The sequence below is a fragment of the Terrapene carolina genome, unplaced genomic scaffold, assembly GCF_002925995.2.
Source record: "Terrapene carolina triunguis isolate 2854851 unplaced genomic scaffold, T_m_triunguis-2.0 Scaffold33715, whole genome shotgun sequence".
Classification (NCBI taxonomy): domain Eukaryota; kingdom Metazoa; phylum Chordata; order Testudines; family Emydidae; genus Terrapene; species Terrapene triunguis.
Window position 1 is genome coordinate 3,033,051 of NW_020698066.1, and position 24,763 is coordinate 3,057,813.

The 24,763-nt window shown below is 40.3% G+C and overlaps 1 protein-coding gene across 1 annotated transcript in view; it reads left to right on the forward strand.

The window, feature by feature from the left end:
- Positions 1-24,763, forward strand: part of LOC113409497 (integrin alpha-9-like) — a 296,697-nt gene that overhangs the window by 169,802 nt on the left and 102,132 nt on the right. The window contains exons 17-18 of the mRNA XM_026663483.1: positions 67-143; positions 18,790-18,940. Coding sequence (XP_026519268.1) covers positions 67-143; positions 18,790-18,940 — 228 coding nt within the window. The remainder of the gene's footprint in view (positions 1-66; positions 144-18,789; positions 18,941-24,763) is intronic.

The following is a 24,763-nucleotide window of genomic DNA, read 5'->3' on the forward strand; positions in this document are numbered from 1 at the left end:
TGGGAAGAGGAGTCTGATTATACCAAAGTCCCCCACTATAACAGCTTTCTCCTCTGTTTTTCACAGACTGTTTTTGAGAGGAATTGTCAATCAGATGATTGTGCTGCTGATTTGAAACTTCAGGGTAAATTATTGCTGTCTAGGTGAGTGAATTAAACTTTTGTCATGTTCTTACTTCTACATATTAGTATATAATTGATTTTAATTAAGGGCACAGCGAAAACCCAACATAGAGATCCTCACCTTGTATATGCAACTTCTTGCATGACATGCTGATTATTATTAATGATATTATGATAGTACCTAGAGAGACTGATATCAGGCCGCTGTTATGCTAGGTATTATGCATGCACAGGACAGTCACTGCCCGAGAGAGTTTACAATCTGAACAGACAAAGGAGGGAAGGGGAATTAGAAGCACAGAAATATGAAGTGACTTGTTCTAAGTCCCACAGTAGGTCAGTGTCAAAGCATAAGTTTTCTGTCCAATGCCCTCTCCACTAGACCGTGCCACCTCTCAAAGAAGGTGATGACAAAGTAAAGCTGCATGAAGCTTCTCCATTTTCCTTAATAAAAATGTGAAAAAATCTCAAAATATTGTCATAAAATCCTTTGTGGTATTAAATTTTATCCTACTCCCCTTTAATTTCATAAATTCGTAGTCTCTGCGGAATTATTTGTCTTCATTTGTCAGTTTCACAATCATTTTGTCAATATTTAGATAGTTTTTCCTTTTAGCTTCACTTTTCATCTCACATGGTAAAACTTGCCAAGTGGCACGGATGTGAGGTTTTTGTTTTGTCTCATTTGGCTTATGATCCAAGAAAGAGGCATATTATATTGCTTGGTCAGGATGTGCTAATTTCATTTCTGGATTTTTTCAGGTTAAAGGTGAACCTTATGTATCACTTCTGTTTCCTTTTCCCTATCATTTTTAGCACGCTTTTAGGGAGTGAAATGCTGATCTGAAATATTTAACCATGTTTCAGGTGTTTTGCTGTTTGATGCAGATGCTGTCTGTGAAATCCGTAGCTTTCAGGCCAGGAAAGAATACGTCAAAAACAGTAAAGTCAGCAGATATAAATGCATTTTGCACAACTCTACAGTGTTTTATAGTTGTAACTACAGATGGGCCTGCACCAAAACCCTAAAAGCAAACTTTGAGAAACTATGACCAGCTCCAGCTCCCATTGAAGTAAACAGGAGTCTTTCCATTGATTAACTGGGAGTTGGATTGGGTTCTCAAGCTATGGATTCCAAGCTTGCAATTTGCCTTTCTCCCCCTCACCCCCCAAACCTGGACTTGTTACCTTATACAGAATGTTAGAGGTGTACAAAATGCACAATGGAGCAAAACTGGAGAACTGTTTTTTTTCCCTATTCTTCAGACCAGAGATAATCCAGAAAACTAGGGGACAAATCCTGAAGACACTTACTTGCTATGAGTTAATCCTCTGAAGTCATGGCAGTAAGCAATACAGTTAGTAGTGTTTGGGGGACTACTAGCTCCTTCAGCTGTTTAGATTTAAGCCTGATTTTTTTATTTGAAAAATAAGCTGTTGATTTCACCTAAACAAAATAAAAATCATGACTGTAGAATGAGTGTAGGGTTTTCTAATACAATACAACATTGATACAGCAAGTGCTGATCAAAGCACTCAGTTCTTCATTTTAGTCCATCTCTGAGTTACTATTTGAAATATACAAGATGTCTTCAAATAGATAACATATTCTGTTGATTTGCTGTTGTTTTAATCTCCGAGACTGTCCGTTTCTGTTTTTAGAAAACACCTATAACATTCTTCAATCTAAAGAAATTAGAATATGTATTATTATTGCCTGTTTAAAATAGAAAGGCTACTCTGGATTCTGGTTTTGTATAGGTTGGGAAAGGTGCCTATCCTGTATAGTATGACTAATTTCTCATACACGCAATGCCATGTGCTGAAAGATTGTATATAAGCATTTTTTTTTGTAATTCTTCCTGTCTATGTAACAGAAGTTGTTACAAACCTTCAGTCATTTCCAATGCTTATACACCAGAATGAATTGAAGTATTTACAGGATCATTACATTTTTGTACTAGACAAATATATTGGACCTGATTCTGTTCTCATGTACACTGGAAAAATTGCTCCATTGATGCCTATACAGTTCCATCAATGTAAAAAATTGATATAAGTGGAAGTCCATTAGTTTCTCATTGTAAATTTTTCTGGTTTATATGCTTTTCAGTTACCTCAGCACTTCAGAGTCATCAGGTATACACAGTGCTATATGCTTTACAGTACATTGTTTTGTATCACATCATATAATGCAAATTTTCTAAGCAGAACATCTAACTCTCAAAGATTAGGTTACCATCATGAGAATTAATTGCAGTGATCACCATTATAACGTTAGGTACCGCACAGCAACTCTGTTCTGGGGTTACACAAGGAATGAATTTGACCCAGTGAGAACTACATAGTAAAAACGTCATCCAGTGCTTTGGAAATGTACCCCTGGATGGCATACACTTAGCAAGCATATTGAACTAGGTAACAAGAAACAAAAATAGCAGGTCTGCTCTGAATTTCTTTGTAGCTTTTTATTGACTAAGATTCTTTGGGTACAGATTATCTTCCCTTGTTCAATATTTAGGCTCAGCAGAATTCAACGGTTAACATTGCATGTCAAAATATACTAAGTAATTTTTGTTAGGCAAATTTAGAGTTTGATTTATCTGTGAATTTTGATTATCAATGGAAATATATTTTCATTGATTTGTATGCATGTACAATACAATTGATGTTTGCTGACATTTACTGAAAAAATCAAATACCACCAAGCTAGGGATGTCAAGCGATTAAAAAAATTAATCGCTATTAATCGCGCTGTTAAACAATAATAGAATACCATTTATTTAAATATTTTTGGATGTTTTCTACATTTTAAAATATATTGATTTCAATTACAACACAAACCACAAAGTTTACAGTGCTCACTTTATATTTATTTTTGATTACAAGTATTTGCACTGTAAAAAAAAAATAGTATTTTTCAATTCACCTAATACAAGTACTGTAGTGCAATCTCTTTATCATGAAAGTTGAACTTACAAATATACAAATGTACAAAAATAACTGCATTCAAAAATAAAACAATGTAAAATTTTAGATCCTGCAAGTCCACTCAGTCCTACATCTTGTTCAGCCAATCGTTCAGACAAATAAGTTTGTTTACATTTGCAGGAGATAATGCTGCCCGCTTCTTGTTTACAGTGTCACCTGAAAGTGAGAACAGGCGTTCGTATGGCACTGGTATAGCCGGCATTGCAAGATATTTATGTGCCAGATGCACTAAAGATTCATATGTCCCTTCGTGCTTCAACCACCATTCCAGGGCACATGTGTCCATGCTGATGATGGGTTCTGCTCGATAACCATCCAAAGCAGTGTGGACCAATGCATGTTCACTTTCATTATCTGAGTCAGATGCCACCAGCAGAAGGTTGATTTTCTTTTTTGATGGTTTGGGTTCTGTAGTTTCCACATCGGAGTGTTGCTCTTTTAAGACTTCTCTAAGCATGCTCCATACCTCGTCCCTCTCAGATTTTGGAAGCCACTTCAGATTATTAAACCTTGGGTCGAGTGCTGTAGCTATCTTTAGATATCTCACATTGGTACCTTCTTTGCGTTTTGTCAAATCTGCTCTGAAAGTGTTCCTAAAATGAACAACGTGTGCTGGGTCATCTTCCGAGACTGCTATAACATGAAATGTATGGCAGAATGCAGGTAAAACAGAGCAGGGGATGTACAATTCTTTCCCAAGGAGTTCAGTCACAAATTTAATTAACGCATAATTTTTTTTAACGAGCATCATCAGCATGGAAGCATGTCCTCTGGAATGGTGGCCGAAGCATGAAGGCGAAGCAGATACGAATGTTTAGCATATCTGGCATGTAAATACCATGCTGTACTGGCTACAAAAGTGCCACTCAAATGCTCGTTCTCACTTTCTGGTGACATTGTAAATAAGAAGAGGGCAGCATTATCTCCTGCAAATGTAAACAAACTTGTTTGTCTTAGCGATTGGCTGAATAAGAAGTAGGACTGAGTGGACTTGTAGGCACTGAAGTTTTACATTGTTTTGTTTTTGTAACAAAAAAATCTATATTTTTAGTGGGTCTTCACTAGACTCGCTAAATCGACACGGCTGCATCAATCGCAGAAGTCCCGTTCTACTCGTAAGTGTAGACATAGACTTATGCTGGACATGATGCTGGGTTTCTAGCATGTTCTACTTTTACTGCTCTTTTGCATGTGGGTCAGGTGTGCGGTACACCTGGAAATGATGCTACTGCATATATCAAGGCCCTCCACTGGGGATGGGACTCGGCGGTGCAGGGGGAGTGCTTGAAAATGATAAACTATGGAAAAACTCCCAAAACTTTTTGAAATGGTTGGTTTGATTTCATGTCTGGGCATGGGCAATATTCTTTGTAGGGCCTGGTGGCATTCATATGTACTGGTTCACTAATGCCTGAAATAAACTAAAAGGTTAATTTAGAACATCCTCAGAAACATGTCTTGAGGGCTTGGGTAAAATCCTTTACATTGAGGCAGAGAAGAGACATTCAGTTGTACTAAATAGAAAGGAGATTCTTTCTGAGGCTACGGATCATAGACAGATTCCCCCCCCCCCCCCCCCCCCCGCCCTGGCAGCTTTCTAGCTCCCAGAGTAATTTAACACAGCCTGTGCAGTTAGTGTCACTTCAGAGGGTCTTTATAAGTTCTGGTCTGGATGAATCAGTCATGGAGGGGGCTGCCTGCACTTCCTCAAAATTGCAATTTCCAACCTCATTGGTGGTCAGCCTTGTGCTCTACTTCCTTTGACCGCAGCTCTAGAAAGCTTCTGTAAAAGTATACCTTCTTCTGCATGTTTGATATGACTCCACCACTGCCATCGTCTTCTCAGTTGGTACAGGACTGCAATTTGCTGGGCTCGTCTAAGTATCTCCTCTCTACATACATGACCCCACTTCAAATCTATTTTCCTTAAACTAAAGAAACAAAAACATGACCTTTTAACATCTTGGATGGGAACGGTCTCTGCATCACCGTCTTAGAATTGCTGTGTTAGTGAGACCTTGTGACTGACTGACTGGAGACTGCAAAATCTGGAAAAGGGTTGCATTTAAAAACTGATGGGCTGATACTATTCATACCATATAAATACCTTGGCAATCCTAGTAGCACAACATGCAACCCTAAGGAGAACAGGAATAAAATATTTTGCAGTAGAATTTATTTTTATGGCTACAGCCTTTTGGATAGCAATAAGAAACTGGCCATGCATGCCAACCAACCAGCACTAAAAATGTAATAATTTAAAAAGCAGATTACAGACCCACTGTAATAGTTATATTGAATCTAAACTCCAATAACTTTTATATGTGGACTAGTTCCAGCAGAGAGAGAACATTTCTCCTGATATATTTTTAAAAATACATTATCTAGTATTGAAAATAGTTATCATAGATCATACACAGTATGAGAGGTTTCAAAGGAACACAATGAAATCTGTTTTCTCAACAGAGAATGTCTTTTCCATCAAGTTTAGGCAGTAAGTCTTGTGCTTTCATTGAGCCTCTGTGTACCTGCTCATTTAGAACTTGATGTGCATCTGTGTCCCCATTATGTGCTGGGTGAAATTCTCCAGCCTGTATTATGCAGGTGGTCAAACAAGATGACCACAATGGCCCTTTCTGGCCTTAAAATCTATGAATCCATGTCCCCCTGACTATATATGAGGAAAAGAACACTCTGGCCCTTTAAGATAAAACTGCAGTCGCCAGAGTAGCAGGATGATGAATGGGAACACACATCTTGTTTGACATACTTGAACTGGCTTCAGGTTCTGGTGTGATACCTGCCTATCTGGTCGTAGATTGATGCACTGAGTCATGAGGAATTTGGGAATATGCCTGTCTCCACGGGGCAAACCTAAGGACAACATGTCTAGGAATCCCATTGAAAAAAGAGTGCATGAATCCATATGAAAATGCTGTCTAGCATGTGTTGCAGGCATTGGAGCTTTCATGCACCTGTCCCAGTATGTGAGCCGTGATCGGCATGTGTTGAATCAGCAAATCCTTCTGACCATGTAGGCTGGTTTTAATATCAAGATTGTCTTCTCTCTCAGGCTACTGTTTGGGAGCTAGCTTAGTGCTGCTGGCACTCAGGTGTCTTTTCAGCAAATGTAATGATACGTTCTAAATGGAGCCTGATCAGTAATGGAAACTGATCTAAAGTCATGGAGAATATTTGCTTTTGCTTGTGTATCAGAAAAGGCGTTTGGAAAAAAATAGGCTGTCCCATGAAAAACAAACAAACAGAAGTTTGGAGGAAGGAATAAACAAAAGTCTATTCATAGAGCAGAATAGGCAGGTGCCTTCCTTAAGAGATGCAGCTAGAGAGGAAATCCTGCATGGCTGTGTAAATGTAATGGCAATCTGTGTACCATAGGAAACATAGTAGCATTACTATTTATAAAACAAAATAGTGTTGCTGTGGCTTGTCATATGGCAGCTGCATTACCCACTGGTGGTGATTGAATTGACTCATATGTATAGTTTGGAAATCAGTTTTGGAAAGACAGAGGACTACAAGAATCCTTGGATAAAAAAATGCTATCTAAATAATTATTATTCATAAGAAAATTTCAAAGGCAGCTTGTGTCCCATATAATTCTGTGACATAAAGTTACACTTCATCTGTCATTAGAACTTGAATTGCTCACCAGCTAGAATATTTCTAGTTATATATCTGCCCTCAAGACCAAACTGTTTGGAGAATGAAACAAAGCTATTTTCATGTTGGCTTATACCCGATCTGCTGCTCTTATTACAGACCCAAATTTACCTCCCTCCCACACAAACCTGTTGTTCTCACTCTTTAGTACTGTAAATTATTTACATTGAAAATACAGAATTGTGAAATGAAACGTGTAGAACACCGGAGATGTTTGGGGAATGATAGTCCTGTTATATGAAGAATTTCAAGGTTTTGAAATTTTGTTTTTGTTCCTCACTGAATGAAAACAGAATCTTTCAAAAGTTTTTGCAAAATGCAATTTTGTTGAAAAGTCTGTTTTCAAATTGTAAAGGTCAGGTTTTGATTTGTGTGTCTCTTATCTCCGGAAAGGATCAGAGACTCTACCTGGGACCTCAGAAGCCTTTCCATTGAAAACTTAATTGAATTTGATACTTTTTGGCAAAATGTTTTGATTTCTAGGAAATTTTAGTTTCCAATAGAAAAAATTTTCAACCAACTGCATAGAAAATAAAAAAATTTCTATAGAAATGTTTTCTATGTCAATTTGAGCGGCTAGGATGTGGCCAGAAAAAGCCTAATCCTGTTCCCACTAAAGACAAAGGTAAGACTTCCATGGGCGTTGGATCAACCCTCAAATTTGTATGCATTTCACTTGCACCAGTGAAAAGAGTAATTTCTTATAGGTGCTTAATCCCACAATCATTTGAGAGTTTTGTGGGTACAAACTGTAAATGCAACTTATGGACATGCTTCTGCTCCCATTAAAGTCAACTGTAAAATTCCCTTTGTTTCAACTGGTGCAGGAACCTGTGCTTAAAAATGTAGCCCTGATATTTTCACTACAACCCATCCAACTGTTACAGAACCTGGGCTGAGAGAATCCAGAAGTAGCAGATAAATGTGTGTTATGACGTACATTTCCTTTTCACCAATAACAGGGAAATAGCATAGAAAGTAGTTAAATATTTTAAGAATACAGATACTGTATGAGCCCCCAAAAAAGAACAAACAATATTTTGAAGATCAACAACTTTTATTAGTTAGAGTCCATAGCCTTTAACTACAGATATTGTGATTTTTTTAAAAAAGGTTTTTACATTGGTCAGATTTTGTAAACCGGCAGAGAAAAGCAGCAAGCTTGTGGCTTAGTGTAGGAAGTAACATGTTTCATAAATTTGACTGAGCTCATGGTACAGAGCTTATCTTGCTTTGATCAGACAACAGGAATTGGTTTTCAATGAGGCCTCATGTTTCATGGTCTGCGCTTTGTGGTTTTCTGCCCCTACACAGTGTCTTTGCAAAACGGTGATGATGAGGAAAAAAATATCCTTTTATTTGGAGCTTAATTACTTGTTCTGATAGGATCTATTTTTTCTTGCTCTATAGGCCTTCATAGCAGATGAAGGGTGTGACGGGTTAGATCACAGAACCCCCCTTGGGAGCTGCCACCTGATGTGCCAAGACTACCTCTGCCCCTGCTTTCCTGCCCAGTCAGCTTAGGACTTCAGTTCCCTGCCTGGTTTGAGCCAGACTCGCTAACCTGCTGCAAACCCAGACCCACGTCTGAACCACGTCCCCTAACAACTGTAGGCTGACCTGAAAGCAGCTAACAGAAGTGTTCTTGGCTTTAACACTCAGATGTCCAACTCCCAATGGGGTCTAAACCCAAATAAATCTGTTTTACCCTGTATAAAGCTTAAACAGGGTAAACTCATATATTGTTCGCCCTCTATAACACTGATAGAGAGATATGCACCGCTGTTTGCTCCCCCCCGCCCCAAGTAAGAATACATACTCTGGGTTAATTAATAAGTAAAAAGTGATTTTATTAAATACAGAAAGTAGGATTTAAGTGGTTCCAGGTAGTAACAGACAGAACAAAGTGAATTAGCAAGTAAAAAAAATAAAACACGCCAGTCTATGTCTAATACAGTAAGAAACTGAATACAGATAAGATCCTCATCAGTTCCAGAATGCTTCCTTTTACAGACTAATCTCCTTTTAGTCTGGGCCCAGCAATCACTCACACCCCTTGCAGTCACTGTCCTTTGTTCCAGTTTCTTTCAGGTATCTTTCGGGGTGGAGAGGATCTCTCTTTAGCCAGCTTAAGACCAAATGGAGGGGTCTCCCCTGGGCTTAAATAGACTTTCTCTTGTGGGTGGAGACCCCCTCCTCTCTCCTATGCAAAGTCCAGCTACAAAATGGAGTTTTGGAGTCACCCGGGCAAGTCACATGTCCATGCATGACTGAGTTCCTTACCAGCCCAGCCATATTCCTGGGAAAGTCCAGATGTGGATTGGTGTCTCCAAGTTCATTGTTGTCTTAGGTGTTTCTTGATGGGGCACTTACTCAGAATAGTCTTTTCTCAGAAAGCTGACCAACTGCTTCACTACAGCCTACTTAGGATCAAACAAGTATGCAGCCAGTATTCATAACTTCGAATACAAAAATGATACATGCATACAAATAGGATTAATAGATTCAGTAGATCATGATCTTTACAGAGATATGTTGCCTGGTATATGTAGCATAAAACACATTCTAGTTATGTTTTATATATATATATATACACATTCATAAGCATATTTCCATAAAGCCTTATGGGTGGCACCATCACAAAGGGTTTTTATTCCATTTATTTTATCATGCCTTAAACAAAAACTTCCTTAATCAATATTTTTATACTCTGTTTATCCTAGTCAGTTTATTCAGAGCAAGAGAACTTGCCAAATTATCTGCTTTACAGAAACCTAAAGAAAAATTTGTGCACTCTGGAATTTTATCAATCTCAGTATTAGAAAGGAAGGATCAGTGCTCTTGGGGTCTGATCCAAAGTCCATTGAAGTAGGTGCTGTCACATGAAATACATGTTCCAAGTAATTTACGGGTCAAAGGACACGTAGAGTCTGTGGTCAGTTCCTAGGAATATCCTAGGACAGTATTAAGATTTAAGAGGCTCCTTTGTCTTTCCAGTTAGAAGAAGAAGGGTAAATGTGGGACATGCAGGGATCTATAATTTCCTATATGATGTCTCTCAAAATCATGCTGCGACACCACACTGTAATAAGAACAACTTCATATCTTAGAATTATTTTATTGTAGAATAACTGACTGTCATTCCAAAGCAATTTGGTGTAACATAAGGAATAAAATGAAAATGCCTACTATAATATTTTTGTACTTGTGTGTGAAGTACATTTCAAATATCGTAGTATATATGTAACTAAATATTCATAGTTCATTGTTTCAATGAAGCAGTCTTTTTATTCTTAGCCTAGCTCTATTCTTAGCTATAATCTGTTGCTAATGAGGTGCATATTGTATTTATGGATAATTTTGTTGCATCACATCAAGGATCTGATTTGCAGTTTCCGGAAAGGACTACCAGCAGAGCCAGTGATTAATCAGAACATAATGTAAGTTGCAGTAGGAGCATCATCTTAGGGAACTAGCTGGATGTTTTCCATTGTTGAGTGTGCATTGGGATGAAGGAATAGTTCCTTGGTTTCCATCTGGCCAGTGGCACTCAGAGCATCATAAATCTATCACACGCGAAAACATCTATTGCAATGGCCAGTCCCGTGCCTGCTGAGCGTACAGTGATTGAAGCACTCCAGATGGTAATGGAACCAACGAGTAATGAGTGATTACAGAGCTCAAAAATCCAGTGGCAATAAAAGAATATGGATTCCTACTCTCTCTTTGCAATGGGCTGTTCTCTTCCAGTTAGGGACTGTGTACAAATGAGACTTAACACAACTTTGTTCTGTAATAATCACCAGGATACGTCCACTGTAATATGACTGTCATGAAAATTTGATTACAGCAGGGCTTTCAAGATATGTGGCTAGTTCCCTTTTGAAGTGACTACTGAACTAATATAAAACCCTGCATTCTTCATGGACACCTCTGCATTGGTAGCCCATTCACCAAAGAGGTTGTAGGGCAGAGTACTGTTTCTTGGTCTAATAACCAATTATGTCAGGCTAAGCAAAGAGAAGGATTGAACTACTGCAATGTTGTCGTGTTATTTTAGCTGCCATTGAGAAATCGAAGCTCAACAGATACTGCACAGATTGACAGCAGCGAGACAAATTTTCTTTTTTACTGCAGTTTACAAAATCCAATGAAGCTGAGCAGCTCTACAGATCAGCCATTGAGTTGCTTTGTTTGCTGAGAGTAGCCAAACGCTTGAAACGGAGGAGTTGCTGGTGATAATGTTGTATGTGCTGAGTTCCATATTGATTCGTTTCTCAGTTAAAAATATCTTAATTTGGCATATTTTATTCTTGACATAAATCACCTGCTACTGTGTAACAAATTCCCTGTTGCAACAAATTCCATACATTTTTATGATTTTTCCTCCTTGGTTAAATACCCATTGGTTGTGATCTATAAACGACTGGTGTACAGGACTTTTTGTCCCCTTTTCCCTCTTCTGTGCTCAACCGAGCACACTAATTGATTCCATATTGTGCTCCTGCATTCCAGGAAGAGAAAACAAAATCCAACCTGTTTTGTCAGATTTCACTTGGAGTTCAGTTGCTAAAAGATTCATTTTTCCTCAGGAAATGTGTATTGCATGCTGTCATTGTTAAAGATTTAATCCATAGAAATTTCATGCCACAAAGTACTAAATTTCTCCTCAAAATGTATTACAGTACTTCTACTAGGCCTATCTATGCTAATCCACCATTGCAACATAACTCATTCCTTTGACCTTTTAAAATAATAATAATAAGCAGCTTTTTTTTTTTAAAGTAACCAGTGTGGGATCCACATTGCATGTAGCACCTACCTCTTGTTCGGTGGGAGTAATTATTCCATCCTCTTATTTACTGCTATCTGTGATCAGTTTCCTCTATCTCTGTTCTCATTTTAGGGCCTGATCCTGCACACACCCACGTGAAAAACTTAACTCGTGTGCAATCCCATTGACTTCAGTGAGCCTGTTTATGAGAATAAAGTTACCCCAGGATGTGTGCGCAGAATCAGGGCTTTTGATTATAGATTCGACAGGGATGTTGTGCCTAATTCTCCTTTCACTTACCCTGTTCTTAATCAGCAGTAACTCCACGGAAATCAAGAGAATCCCACTGATGTAAAGCCAGCATGAGTGAGATAAGAATCAGGCCCCCTTTACCCTTTTTATTTCTGCCTGTAAAAGCTTACACATATCTGTGGCTCTGTAGAAATAAGAAGTAATATAAGAAAGTTACCTGTTTTTTGAAGAGTGTAACTAGAGCGAGGGGTGGGAGGAGGGACGGCATCTTTCACATGGATTTGCTCATACACTGCACATGTAATTTAAAATGTAAAAAATTGAAAGTGTATGTTGCTGAACACTGGCATGTCAATTGGGATGATGTGAGATTTATTTGAAGAACCTGAATTTGGGAAAGAGGATCTATTTGGCATTCCCAGAGAAGGGCTGAGAACACAGTAACTAGCTGTAACCGTTTTCCTTAATCCCACAGCAGTAACCTCTCCTTTGTTGCAATCCCCCAGTAATGAACAGGGACGTCAGCCAGACAGTATGTAATCTTTTGTGCCTTCTTCTCCTGGACCATTAAACTGTGTTCTTGTTTTTTTTTAAAAAGTGGACATGGAAAAATTGGATCAGACTTTCACTTTCTGTGACCTAATCCTGGACCCCAGTGTGTGTACAGAGTAACTAGCCTGTGTGACAGGATTCTTTCCATAGGGATCAGGGGAGTAAAGAATCCCCCTCTCCTCTTCCTCATCATGCAACTGTAGTAATATAGCCCCCATGCAAAAAGTGCTGCTCCTTCATCTGGAGAATGGTTTGATAATCAGCTAGCCACCAGTCTTCCCTAGCATACCCTGTACACTGAAACCCTCTGCCCTGGGACACAGGAAGTCCTGCAGAGCTCTATGGTCCACAGATTCTGTAGATCAGAGTCTCCAAGTGCTGTCTCCTTCCTTTCTGGAGCAGATCCCACCAGTGGGGTGTGTGTGCGGGGGGCTGCTGAGGAGACAGCAGGATTTTGGCCCCCCTAAATTATGTTAACAAAGGACCAATCAGTAGCTCCTCCAAGCAGACACCCCAGCTTTAGTCCAGATTGACTTTTGGACTGTGAGAAGTGACCTCGAGTGCTTGTGGGAATGAAAGGGGCAATAACAGAGCTATGCAACATCCAGTGGTTTTGCTTCATGTGGGTTTGTGTGAACATTTTTTTTTGGTTTGGATTTGTTATGAGTCTGCTACCCCTAAACTTTGCAATTCCCCCCCAAATCAAACACAATCTAAACTGCCGATCTTCATATGTTTTCCTGTCAAAGCCAGGTGAAGCAGTGAGTTTCGTCAGCTTTCAGTGCAAAACCATAAGTTGGCCGTGGTTCGCCCAAAGGCTTTGCAACTTTCTCTAGAGAGTCTTGTCTGAGTTTAGAGTTGGTAACGAAATTCCAAACGGGATGAATTTTTCATAGTTAGGGGGTTTGTTATAATCATTTCCTACAGCTGTAGTTAATATTCAGTGCCTTGTTATGAGTGAGGCTGAACGGTGGCATTGCATGCTTGGAAGCGCTCTGCTTTTTGTCTGTTGCAGGACGAATGCTGTTTACTCACCTATGCCTTCTCGGCATTAGCAAAAATGGGCCCTTTAATTCTCCATTGGTGCAGCTCCACCCTTGGAAGTTAGGACTCAGATGGGTTTAAGCATTTGTACCCATGTGTTGTCTGATCCTGTTCAGTTGATCCTGTCTGCACTACAGCTTCTACTGTGTGAGGGATATAAGACTTGGAATATCAAAGGGGGAAATGGTGACACAGACCAATAGGGTAGGAGAAGTCCTGTTGCATTCCTTCCCTGCCTTGTGAGTAATCTGCAAAGGTTAGGGAGGTTAAGCACAATATGTGTTTTTTTACTGACTACTAAAGGAAATTGGGGGATGAGTCCAGGCTTACCTTTTTTGGAATGTAGATTATGTCTCCCCAGATGCACAGTAACTAAAGCACCATCATCTTGGGGGGTGAGGGAATGAAAGTTGTAGATCTTTTCTGGTATCTCTATCCCTTCCAGTCTTTCTTTCCCAGATGATTGCAGCATAACTGTGTGAAGGCAATGCAAATGGGATCAAGGATTGGGACAGAAGATGAGAGCAGGTTAAAAGACACACCTGTCATGTCCTGACATTTTAGAATTGTTTCCTTTTGTTAATAACTTTAGGGGGGAAAAGGAAAATATTTCCTTTATATACTTTGTGCTAGAGCCAATGAATTAAGAGTCAGGGGAAGGTTTTAGTTAATTAATCTAAACCTGATCCCTAGAAAAGGGTTGGAGCCTGATTTTTTCTGAAGGGCTGACCATCACACATCCCATCCTCTTTAAATCAATGGGTCTGTAGGTATTCAGCACCTCTTGAGTTTTTCATACAACTTTTACCCAGCTCTCCACTTATACATACTGTGTTGCATAATTACATTCTATTCTTGTTTTAAAATGTGCTTAGTGATTGCTCATTGATGTTTAGGTTTAGATCTATGCTTTCTTATTTTTATATGATCTGTCTTAACTTGACCCACGTATCTGGGGAAAAAGATTAGTCACTTTAAAATTTTTCATTAAATGAAAAATAAAACAAAAGCCGTTGTTTGATTTTTGTTCCTTAGATTGTCTTAGCTTGTCGTAATGAAGAATGGCTTAGTTTGTTTTCTTGTTTCGATAGGGTGACAACACAGCTTTACTGACATATTTTGACTCGGCAGCTAGCCTGTTTAATGTTCAGCAGATGCTGGAGAAGGATGGCATCATATTGGTAGTACAGTTCATACATCACAGCAGGCATTCCATGCTCAATGACATCATGCCCCAGAGCAGTAAACAGGGCTCGGGAGCTCCCCTGCCAATAGACAGATTCTTTTTCTTAATCCATTTCTTGCTGAAAGTGTACCTGATTCATTCCAGATGTACTCAGATTTAATGATTCAGGAAACTAGTCTCTTAAAATGAGACTTAAACACAATCTTCTGTTGCATTTCTGATGAAGATCTGAATTCCTGTCAGCTTCGAACCACTGGGGGTTTTCACAAAGTTCAGTAAGGCTGTGAATTTGATGTTGGTGCTGTAATCAGTGATCAATTAGTGCTATCTTAAAAATCAGGTTTTCCTCTTCTATGGAGGAATATATTGTGAAAGACTTGTGGCTAATTTAACATCGCCACAAATGCCTTCCTTCAGATATAACTCACTGTAACAGATAATGGCATTGTGGAAAGTAGTAACATTATACTGACATCCAGTACTTATTTATTGTTACTGCCTGTGTCTTTAATTTTTTATTAAAAAATCATTCGGAACAATTGTTCTACTATTCAGAGTTAAATGACCGCATTCTTTGATTGTGACTGTGTTAAATCTGTAAATGCTACAAAATCAGAGGAATCTTTTTCCTATTGTTTGCATGAGCAGAAATAAAAGTAAGTTGTTGATAGGACATGGAGTCAGTCCTAACCACTCTCCCTCTCAAATAATGGCAACTTCTAGACATTAATGATTAGAGAGCATTGCAGCTAGCATGTCCTTCACTTGATGAATCCTTTGTTAGTTTTCATCACTTGCTAAAGCAACACATACATCCAGATTTTTTTCTGTGTACTTGTGATTACTAGATGATCCTGGTAGTTTGCCATTTATGTCTTGGTAGGAGAATTTGTTTGCCTTTCAATCGTAAATGTTTAAGATTGAAGCATTTGGTCTCTTGAATTCAGTGCCTACTTGGGCAGAAGTCCCATTGACTTCAGTGGGAGTTTTACTGATGTAAAAATCGCAAGATTTTACTCTAATTGTTTTGACATTTTAGTTTCAAATTTTTAGTGGGGTCCCAGCCAGGGCAAAAATTGCACCTTCGTTTGTTTGCATCCATAATTGTGAGAGCAAATCATACCATTTATAAGGTTATGTACCTGCAAATCTGTTACTCAGCCATCTCAGTGGTGGGATTAGTGCTTGCAATTAACTGCAGCCATAAAAATGCAGGCACAATTTTTGCAGTTTGTACCGAAACAGTGAGAAGCTGTCATTTGAAATATGGTGAGCAATTTTAGAATGTGGTGAGCAAGTAAAGATTGTAAATAAAATGGGCTAAGAAGATAAATGCACTAGAAATACCTCTTTATTTTGTGGACAAGTCCTGCAGAATTTACAATGATGAATTCATAAGGATCAACTTTCAAGAAGGTGTCTAGAATATTTTACCCCAAATTTACTGCTCAATCACAAGTTCCCCAAACCAATTTGGGGAACTTGTGATATAACTATGGATACCAGATTCTAGAATCTTCTTTAGCTGCAGATGTGTGAAGCATAGAGTGTCTTTTCTCGTGTTAGTTTGTGTTACCACTTCAATACCATTTACCAGGAGAGCCTGTTCCTATAAGAAGCAACAAAGAGTCCTGTGGCACCTTATAGACTAACAGATGTATTGGAGAAACTGCTTTTGTAGTTTTTTTCTCCTTTGGTTTTCACACCTCAACTGCTAGAAGAGGGCCTCATCCTCCCTGATTGAACTGACCTCGTTATCTCCAGGCTGATTCTGGCCTGCATATTTATACCTGCCTCTGGAAATTTCCACCACATGCGTCTGACGAAGTGGGTATTCACCCACAAAAGCTTATGCTCCAATATGTCTGTTAGTCTATAAGGTGCCACAGATCCAGATTCAGATCCAGATTAACACAGCTACCCCTCTGACTCTTGTTCCTATAAGCTCATCATGTGTGGAAATCAACTTGAGGTCAGCAGGTGGGCTCTGTGTAGTACATTGAAAGGATTGGACTCTTAAACAGAGGTAAGCTAAAGGCAGAAGTGAAGATGCAAAATCACATTAGATAAGCCCACTCATGTAAATTAGTATTTTTCGAAGGTTTCCTTCTGAGTTGGGATTGAGTAAAGCAGAATGTGCAAACATAAGACTCATGTAAGTCCCAGGCACAGTGATTCCTTGGTAGAAATCCTAGTAGACTCCATAGGAGTTCTTATCATTTAAACTATTTTCAGTGTTGAAACGCTGCTTGGTCAGACAGCAGACTTCCCGACGATACCGTGTGTGTGTGCATGCTGCTGCAGGCGTTGGTGATACCTACCATGGTGTGGGTGCATGTTAAATTAATGGTAATTAAAGGATGTTTTTGACTTTGCTGCTTGCACCTCATCTGAAATTCCTTATTGGCGCTTTCCCCTGACATGCCACTAGAAGGCTTTTTTCTGAGCCACCACACAACTCCTTCCCAGTGACATCCTCCATCTTTTCCATGGTAACTAAAGGTATGGCTACACTATAGGGACTATAGCAGCATAGCTACAGTGCCATAGCTATGAAGGCATAATACTGTAGTCAGCGGCGTAATATCGCCTAGGCCGACAAGGCTTAGGCCTAGGACGGCAAATTTGCAGGGGCGCCAAATTTGAGCACCCACGGAGAAGATCCCCTCCCGGCCCCCCCCACTCCAGTTCGCCTCCGCCTCCTCCGCGAGCACGCCTCCGCATCCTGTTTCTCTCCCCTCCCTCCCAGCACTTGCGCCGCGAAACAGCTGTTTCGCGGGGCAGGGAGGGAGGGGGGAAGAGGGGGAACACGGTGCACTGGGGGAAGAGGCGGGGCCAGGGCGGGGATTTCGGGAAGGGATTCAATAGGGGCAGGAAGGGGGCGGAGTTGGGGCGGGGACTTTGGGGAAGGGGTTGGAATGGGGGCGGGGAAGGGGTTGGAATGGGGGCAGGGCCAGGGTGGGCGGGGCGGCAATTATTTCAGGGCCTAGGGTCGGCAAAATCATTAATCTGCCACTGCCTGTAGTGTGACAGCCTATGCTGATGGAACGGGTTTTTCTGTTGATGTAGGCACACCACCTCCGCAGCAACAGTATCTAGGTTAATGGAAGCATTCTTTGATCGACTTAGCTATCTCTATGCTGGGGGTTAAATCAGCCTAGCTACATCACTCAAGGGTGTGGGTGTTTCATACCCCTGAGCCATGTAGCTATGTTGACCTACATTTTAAGAGTAGACCAGGCCTAAGTGGAACTGGATTCCTTTTACACTAATGATCAAATCCAGATTGGTTATGTTTAGGCTGCTTTGGCACCTCTGTTTATTTTCTAACTTACATTCATCATACAACCTTTTACTTCACTCCATTACCTCCATTTAACTCCTAGTACTATGTTTTTGGGTGTATTAACACTTTATCTTATGCTTATTTAGGAACTTTTCTGGTTCTAGACTGGCCACTGCCTAAATGTACTGCAAATACCTAGTGACATGGTGTGTGGGTGTGGGTGTGAGAGAGAGAGAAACTAATGTGGGATAGATGTATTTGCTTTGTGTTAGCACCTAGGAGCCCCATATCCTGCTAGTTCTTTCAAAAACACAGACCAAAAAGACAATCCCTGCCCCAAAGAACTTCCAATCTGATTATTATTCAGTGGATGGTTATAACGTCTTAACGTTCCTTTTCAGCATATAGTTGATTTCTAGATGTTGACTAGCCCTCTTTGGTTATGTCCTTTTCAGCAGAGGAGTTCAAAGTAAGAGGATTTTCAGAAAGTTACTATAATGTTAAAATAACTTTCCATTTTTAGGAAACAAAATAGAAGAGCATTTATCTTTGAATATTACTATAACAATACTTAGCCCCTATGTAGCGCTTTATTGGCAAAGCACTGTATAAGCCATAACTATTTAATCCTCACAATAGCTCTGTGATGGTACAGTAGGTTAAAATAAGTATCTCAGTTTTACAAAGAGGGGTTAAGTAACTTGCCTAGGGTCAGCAAGATAGCCCATGTCAAAGCAAAGATTAGAATTCAGACATTACTGGCACCCAGTCCTGTACTGGTACCATTATGTACACATCTCACATGTGATATGCATTTTAATATTGATTTTGGTCTCATAAACAATTGAAGGTGGAAGGAAGAAAGAAAGGCACTAACTTGTGTTCTCACTTCTGATTACAGTGTTGATGAGAAAACCCCCTATCTGGCATTGGGAGCAGTAAAGAACATTTCACTTAATATCTCCATCTCTAACATTGGGGACGATGCCTATGATACCAACGTGTTCTTCAACTTTTCCAGGGAGCTCTTCTTTATCAAAATGTGGCAAAAGGTAAGAAAGGACAATCTCCCTGAGGACAGGATTTATAATGTTACTGCTAACATACCTAATGGATCTGGGGACAAATTGGGACTCACTGTTAAATAGCCACATCTCCAAGGAACTCTAAGAGGTTGTACCCGCTTATCTTAGATCTTTACTTAAGCTATTTGTTTTGTGAGTTTAATCGGTGTTGATAATGGACTTTGTATTTCTACACATCATATCGGACTGATGTATTGCTGGTGCTGAGATGGCTGTGGGAATGAAAAAGAAAGGTGGTTGTTTAGAAAGAGGTTGGTTGTTTTAGAATTCACAGTAGAATGTATGGGATTGAAAAACAAAGAGTCTGAGTTTTGATTTCTTCATGTTTAGATTTACGCCTTTTTCTCATGGGCATAATTTGATGTAGGAACTAAGTTCTTTAAAAATCATCATTTAAATCATCTTTTAACGTAGAGGTGTGCCAGAGATGGTTCTGAATGGAAGTAACACATGTTAAAGAAATTGTGAAGAGCAGAGACTGTAAAATATAAGGGGGATTTTTATTATTTACTTTTATCCCAAATGACTTTCACAATTGTTCCCTCTTTGCTGAAGCTCTGCTATTGCTTATTGGTCACGTCATGCTGAGCTAACATAGAGAAGTTAAAAGCTACAGCACAGGTGGGGCAAAAATGTATGGGTGAAATCCTGGCCCCATTGAAGTCATGGGGCCAGGATTTCACCCATATATTTTAAAGACAGATAGTTTTTGGTTATAAGGAAAACTCTTCCACTCTAGGGTGGGAAGGTGGGGAAACACTTCTAATGGACAGTAATTCTCTTAGCCTTCAGTTTTGAGCATTATATTCCATTTCAGTTACTTTTACAAACTTCAGAGCAAGAGTTCTGTATTGTAATGCTCCACATCAGACAATGTACATTACATATATGCTGTAGCTCTTTGTCTAAACAAACAGAAATGACAGCTGCCAGTACACACTGTGATGTTAACGGGAGTTTTACATGTAGATTTCTAGGGATTGTCCATTGGAGTGTTTCCATTGACTTCAGTGGGAACAGGACCAGGACTCAATAGATGTGCTTTGAACAGTTATATAGTTTCGTTCTGTAGCTAGGGTTGAATGTCTTTTACACATGAAATAATTAGACTATTAGAGGCACCTCATTTGTTCCTTTTGGCAAGTACTGTCTGGGAACAAACTAGAGATGATACTCTGTTGCCATCAATGATCTAGCTTGCACCCATGTCTTACGCAGGCCGGAGGTAGATGTGAGGAAGCAATTTCTGGAAGCAAATGAGAGATTGCTTTAAGGTTTACCTCACTCTTTAGTGAATCTTTCTAATATAAATTAGCAATTGTTAAGAAAATGTGCACCACAGATCAAGTGAGCATATAGTTTTACATTTTCAAAATCCCTTTGCTATACTGGTTGCAGTGTAACCTCTGCTCTTTTTTTTTGATGCGCCTACAGTTCGTTCTCTCTCTCTCTCTTTTTAAACAACTAACTACTTTGTTGAGTCTCATTTAAAAATGATAGAGTGACAGGAGTGCTGTTGTGCAGTTTTACTCTACAGCAGTCTCTTTCACTCAACTCTCTGATGAGCATAAAATACTCTGCATTTGGCCTCATAGTTTATCCAGATGGGAACTGGATTATAGCTGTGCAGAGACTGCATCAGTACCAATGTTACTTACTCACTTACCTCTGTGGATAGAATTTGTCTGAAATATTCTTAATCACAAATTCCATGGTCCACTCCCATCTTCTGACATCTATACTCAGTATACATTGTTATACTTTTAAAAAAATACATATTTTGTTCCTGGTTGAAAATTGCCCAGGCAAAAATCCAGACATAAAATACCAAATAAAAATGATGACTCACAAGAATCCCCCTAGTGGAGCCGTTTTTGAGTGAAAGAATCTATTGTTGCACAGAAACTTTTAGCAACAACTGCCGTTTAATGAATATCACCCAAGTGGAGAGGGACCAACTCCATGATATTCTTTCTCAGCAGAGGGGAACTTTAGGGTAAAAAACACATGGCTAGCATGATGGGCTTTAATAATCTTCCTCTGGTATTCTTCTTGATGTACTGTTAAGTGTCTCTCTGGTTTGTTTTCAATGTGTCTCCAGAGTAATGTCTCATAGATTTAAATACAATGAACTTGCATATGGTGGTTATCACTACAAGTGAGAGGACAATAGTTTGAGACTTTAAAACAGCCGCCATCTTAGACAAAACAAAATTGGTGTATAAGGGACATTGAGACAGAATGCCTAAGATTATGGCTTAAGGAAAATGTTGGCCTAACTCCGTAATTATTAAAGTAACATTTACTTAAACAAATGTGTTATTGTTGCTGCTTTTTTCTCTTGTGGAAGCTGAGCATGTATGAACTATGACAGTGACATTACTTGGCGGAGCTACTGTTGCTTCTCATGGTGTGAAAAAGGGTACACTGACTGATGTTGAAAAGAGCTCATTTATTCCCCTGTTTGTTTTTTCCTTTTTGCTCGACAGCCAGTTGTCCTCCGTGCCATGGATGAAAGCCCAAAGTTTTCTTTCCGTAGCTTCTGACAGTCAGTCCTTTTAAATGGGAGACACATTAAGCAGAGGCTACTATAAGGGGTTGGCTTTTCAAGCCTGTACACTTACTTATTATTTTACTGTATCTCGAATCCGTTGCTTCTCACCATTATTAAACAGACTCAACACTGAGTGTCAGTATTGCTGATCACTTGACACACCCTTTTTTTAAAATATGGAAAATGTTCAAACATAGACCGTAGTCACAGTATGCAAAACAAATAAAATAAAAATATAAAGTTGCATAGATACTATATAACTGCTAATAACAGATTTTTTTTATATATTTTATATATTTTTTTTTATATTTGATTTAACAGAATTTTTTAAAATTCGTCTCTATATCACTCCCTGTTAAGGTTGTCTGATCCTTCTCATGATAAAACCCGGGTTTCAGTTGCTTATAGCTTTGCTAAATTTTAACCATTTGGGCTGAAATTTTTCATTCTAGTTATCTGTCTCAAACTGAATATTGTAGGAAAATTTCAGCCAAAAGGGTTCAGCCATCTAATCTGGGACATGGGCTCTCACCACCTCTAGGCTGATTTACATTGGCAAGACATTGCCCATGTGAACCTGTTCTGAGGATAATTAGGACATCAGTCTCCAGGGCTTTTAAAATGAAACTTTGCAATTCTGAATTTTTAAACTGGAAGGGTCAATGAAGGTGTTTTTGGTTGGTTGGTTTTTTATTTATTTTTGTCTGTTTTGAAGTTTGACATAAAATGCAGGTTTCAGAGGAAACCCCCCCCCCACCAGCCCAGCTGCCTCTGGTGACGTGCATCCCCAGGATGTGGGGTGCAGTATGCTCCAGTGCCCCCTGGGGATCCCTTATCTCCGCCCCTATGGCAGCCCAGGAAGCAGGGATAAGGGATCCCTGGGAGGCAGAGGGGAAGTTGGGGGCTGGCTCCCACTCACCGCCCTCACAGTGCATGCTGCCTGGGTGCCTCTGCGCACACAGCCCCAGGGAGGGCAGGGGAGCCCAGGAGCAAGGGACAGAGAGCAGAGCAGGAAGACCTGTCTGGCTTCAAGATTAGGCTAGATAAGTTTATGGAGGGAATGGTTTGAGGGGATAACGTGATTTTAGTCAATTAGGCAATAACGTGCCATCGCTGGTAAAATGAGGATCCGGCTGGAGAATCTTGCCTATATGCTCGGGGTTCTACTGATTGCCATATTTGGGGTCGGGAAGGAATTTTCCTCCAGGGTAGATTGGCAGAGGCCCTGGAGGTTTTTCGCCTTCCTCCGCAGCATAGGGCAGAGGTCGCTAGCTGGAGGATTCTCTGCGACTTGAAGTCTTTAAATCACGATCTGGAGACTTCAACATCTGAGTTAAGGGAAAGTGGATGGGTCAGCTTATGTGGCCTGCATCATGCGGGAGGTCAGACTAGATGACCATAATGGTCCCTTCTGACCTTAAAGTCTATGAGTCTATGAGGAACAAGCAGCTGCCCTGTAGGGAAGGGGAGCGGCAGAGCTCCCCGCTCAGCACGGCCAGAGGAGGGATGATTCCCAACATGCTGGCCAACTGGGAGCTGCCCTCACACCTCTCACGTTTGCTCCCTGCTCTGAGCAAGCTCTACACAGCAGCGAGGAGGAACCGGAGCATTTGGCCAGGCAGTAACGGTGCTTCCAGTCACTGTGCTGGCTGCCTGCAGAATGGCTCCTCTGTCAGGAGCTCTGGGATACAACTGCAGGACTTCTGGGACCCAAGTGCACACTTGGAGCCATGTGCACACAGGAAAGTGGTAGGGCTGGACCCCTTCAGCTCTGCAGCGTCCTAAGACACTAGACTACACTACACTACAGCGGGGGGTCGACCTAAGATACGCAACTTCAGCTACGTGAATAGCGTAGCTGAAGTGGCGTATTTTAGGTCGACTTACCTGGCTGTGAGGACGGTGGCAAGTCGACCGCTGCCGCGCCGCCGTCGACTCCGCTACCGCCTCTTGCCGCGGTGGATTTCCGGAGTCGACGGTAGAGCCATCAGGGATCGATTTTATCGCGTCTTCACTAGACGCGGTAAGTCGATCCCCGATAGACCGATTGCTACCCGCCGGATTGGCGGGTAGTGAAGACGTGCCCCTAGGTTAGCACAATTGGTATGGGGATGCAAGGGGCATTAGAGTTGAGCTTAGGCTCAAGCCCGGGCTTACATTGCTGTGTAGACATACACTATGAGGCAGACACCTGGCATGTAAGATTTCAGTCCAAACAATTAAAGTTTGGCTAAGTTATAAGCAACTGAAAACTGGGTCTTATAATGAGAAAAGGCAGGCAACCTTAATAATAGTTGGAGCTTCCAACCCCACCTATACTGACATTTCAGAGGCAAGCGATCATTTAGCGATAGCCCATTCGAAAACAGGAAATTATCACTCATGATAATACCTAATGTATTTATAGCACCTTTTATCCAGGATCTCAAGGTTATACATAAGGATATTATTGTTTATACAGTCCCACAAGGATGCATAGCATGGCCCTTCATAGGTAAATAACTCTCCTGCCCCAAGGTGTTCACTCTCTAAGGATTAGATTGAAGTTTTTGCTCCTAAATCCTGAGTAAGGTGTGAAGGGCAGCTGTGATCACCCAGAGAGACCTGTGCAATGGAATAGTGACTCACGCTTATTATTCATTTTCATTACAGTGGCACCTGTAGGCCTTACCTTGTGCTGGGCAGTGCACATGCACAGTAAGAGACAGCTCCTGTCTGGAAGAATTACAATCTAAATAGACAACACATAGGGTGGGTGAAAGGAAGCATGATTATCCCCATTTTATAGATGGGGAAGTGAGGCACAGAGATTAAGTGACTTGCTCAAGGTCACACATGATATCTATGGCAGTACCATGGGAATTTAACTCAGATCTCCTGAGTCCTACTCCAGTGCCTTGACCACAAGACTAACAACTTTCCTCCAAGTGTGTGGAAGCACATTAACTCATTAAACCTCACACCACCCCTGTGTGAAAGTTATTTTACAGATGGGAGAACTGAGGCCCAGAACGGTTAAAGAGATTGTTCAAAGCTACCCTAATGTGTAAGAGGTAGAACAAGGAATAGAACTCCGGAATCCTGGCCCTCTGATGCATGAGACGATACAGCTTTACAGCTGTGTACGGGTGTGAGAGAGCATGTTTTCACATTCATGAATAAATCATATATATTAAAATGCATCAATTGATGAAATGATTCAGTGTGAGGATTAAACTTGTTGTCTGCATAAAAAA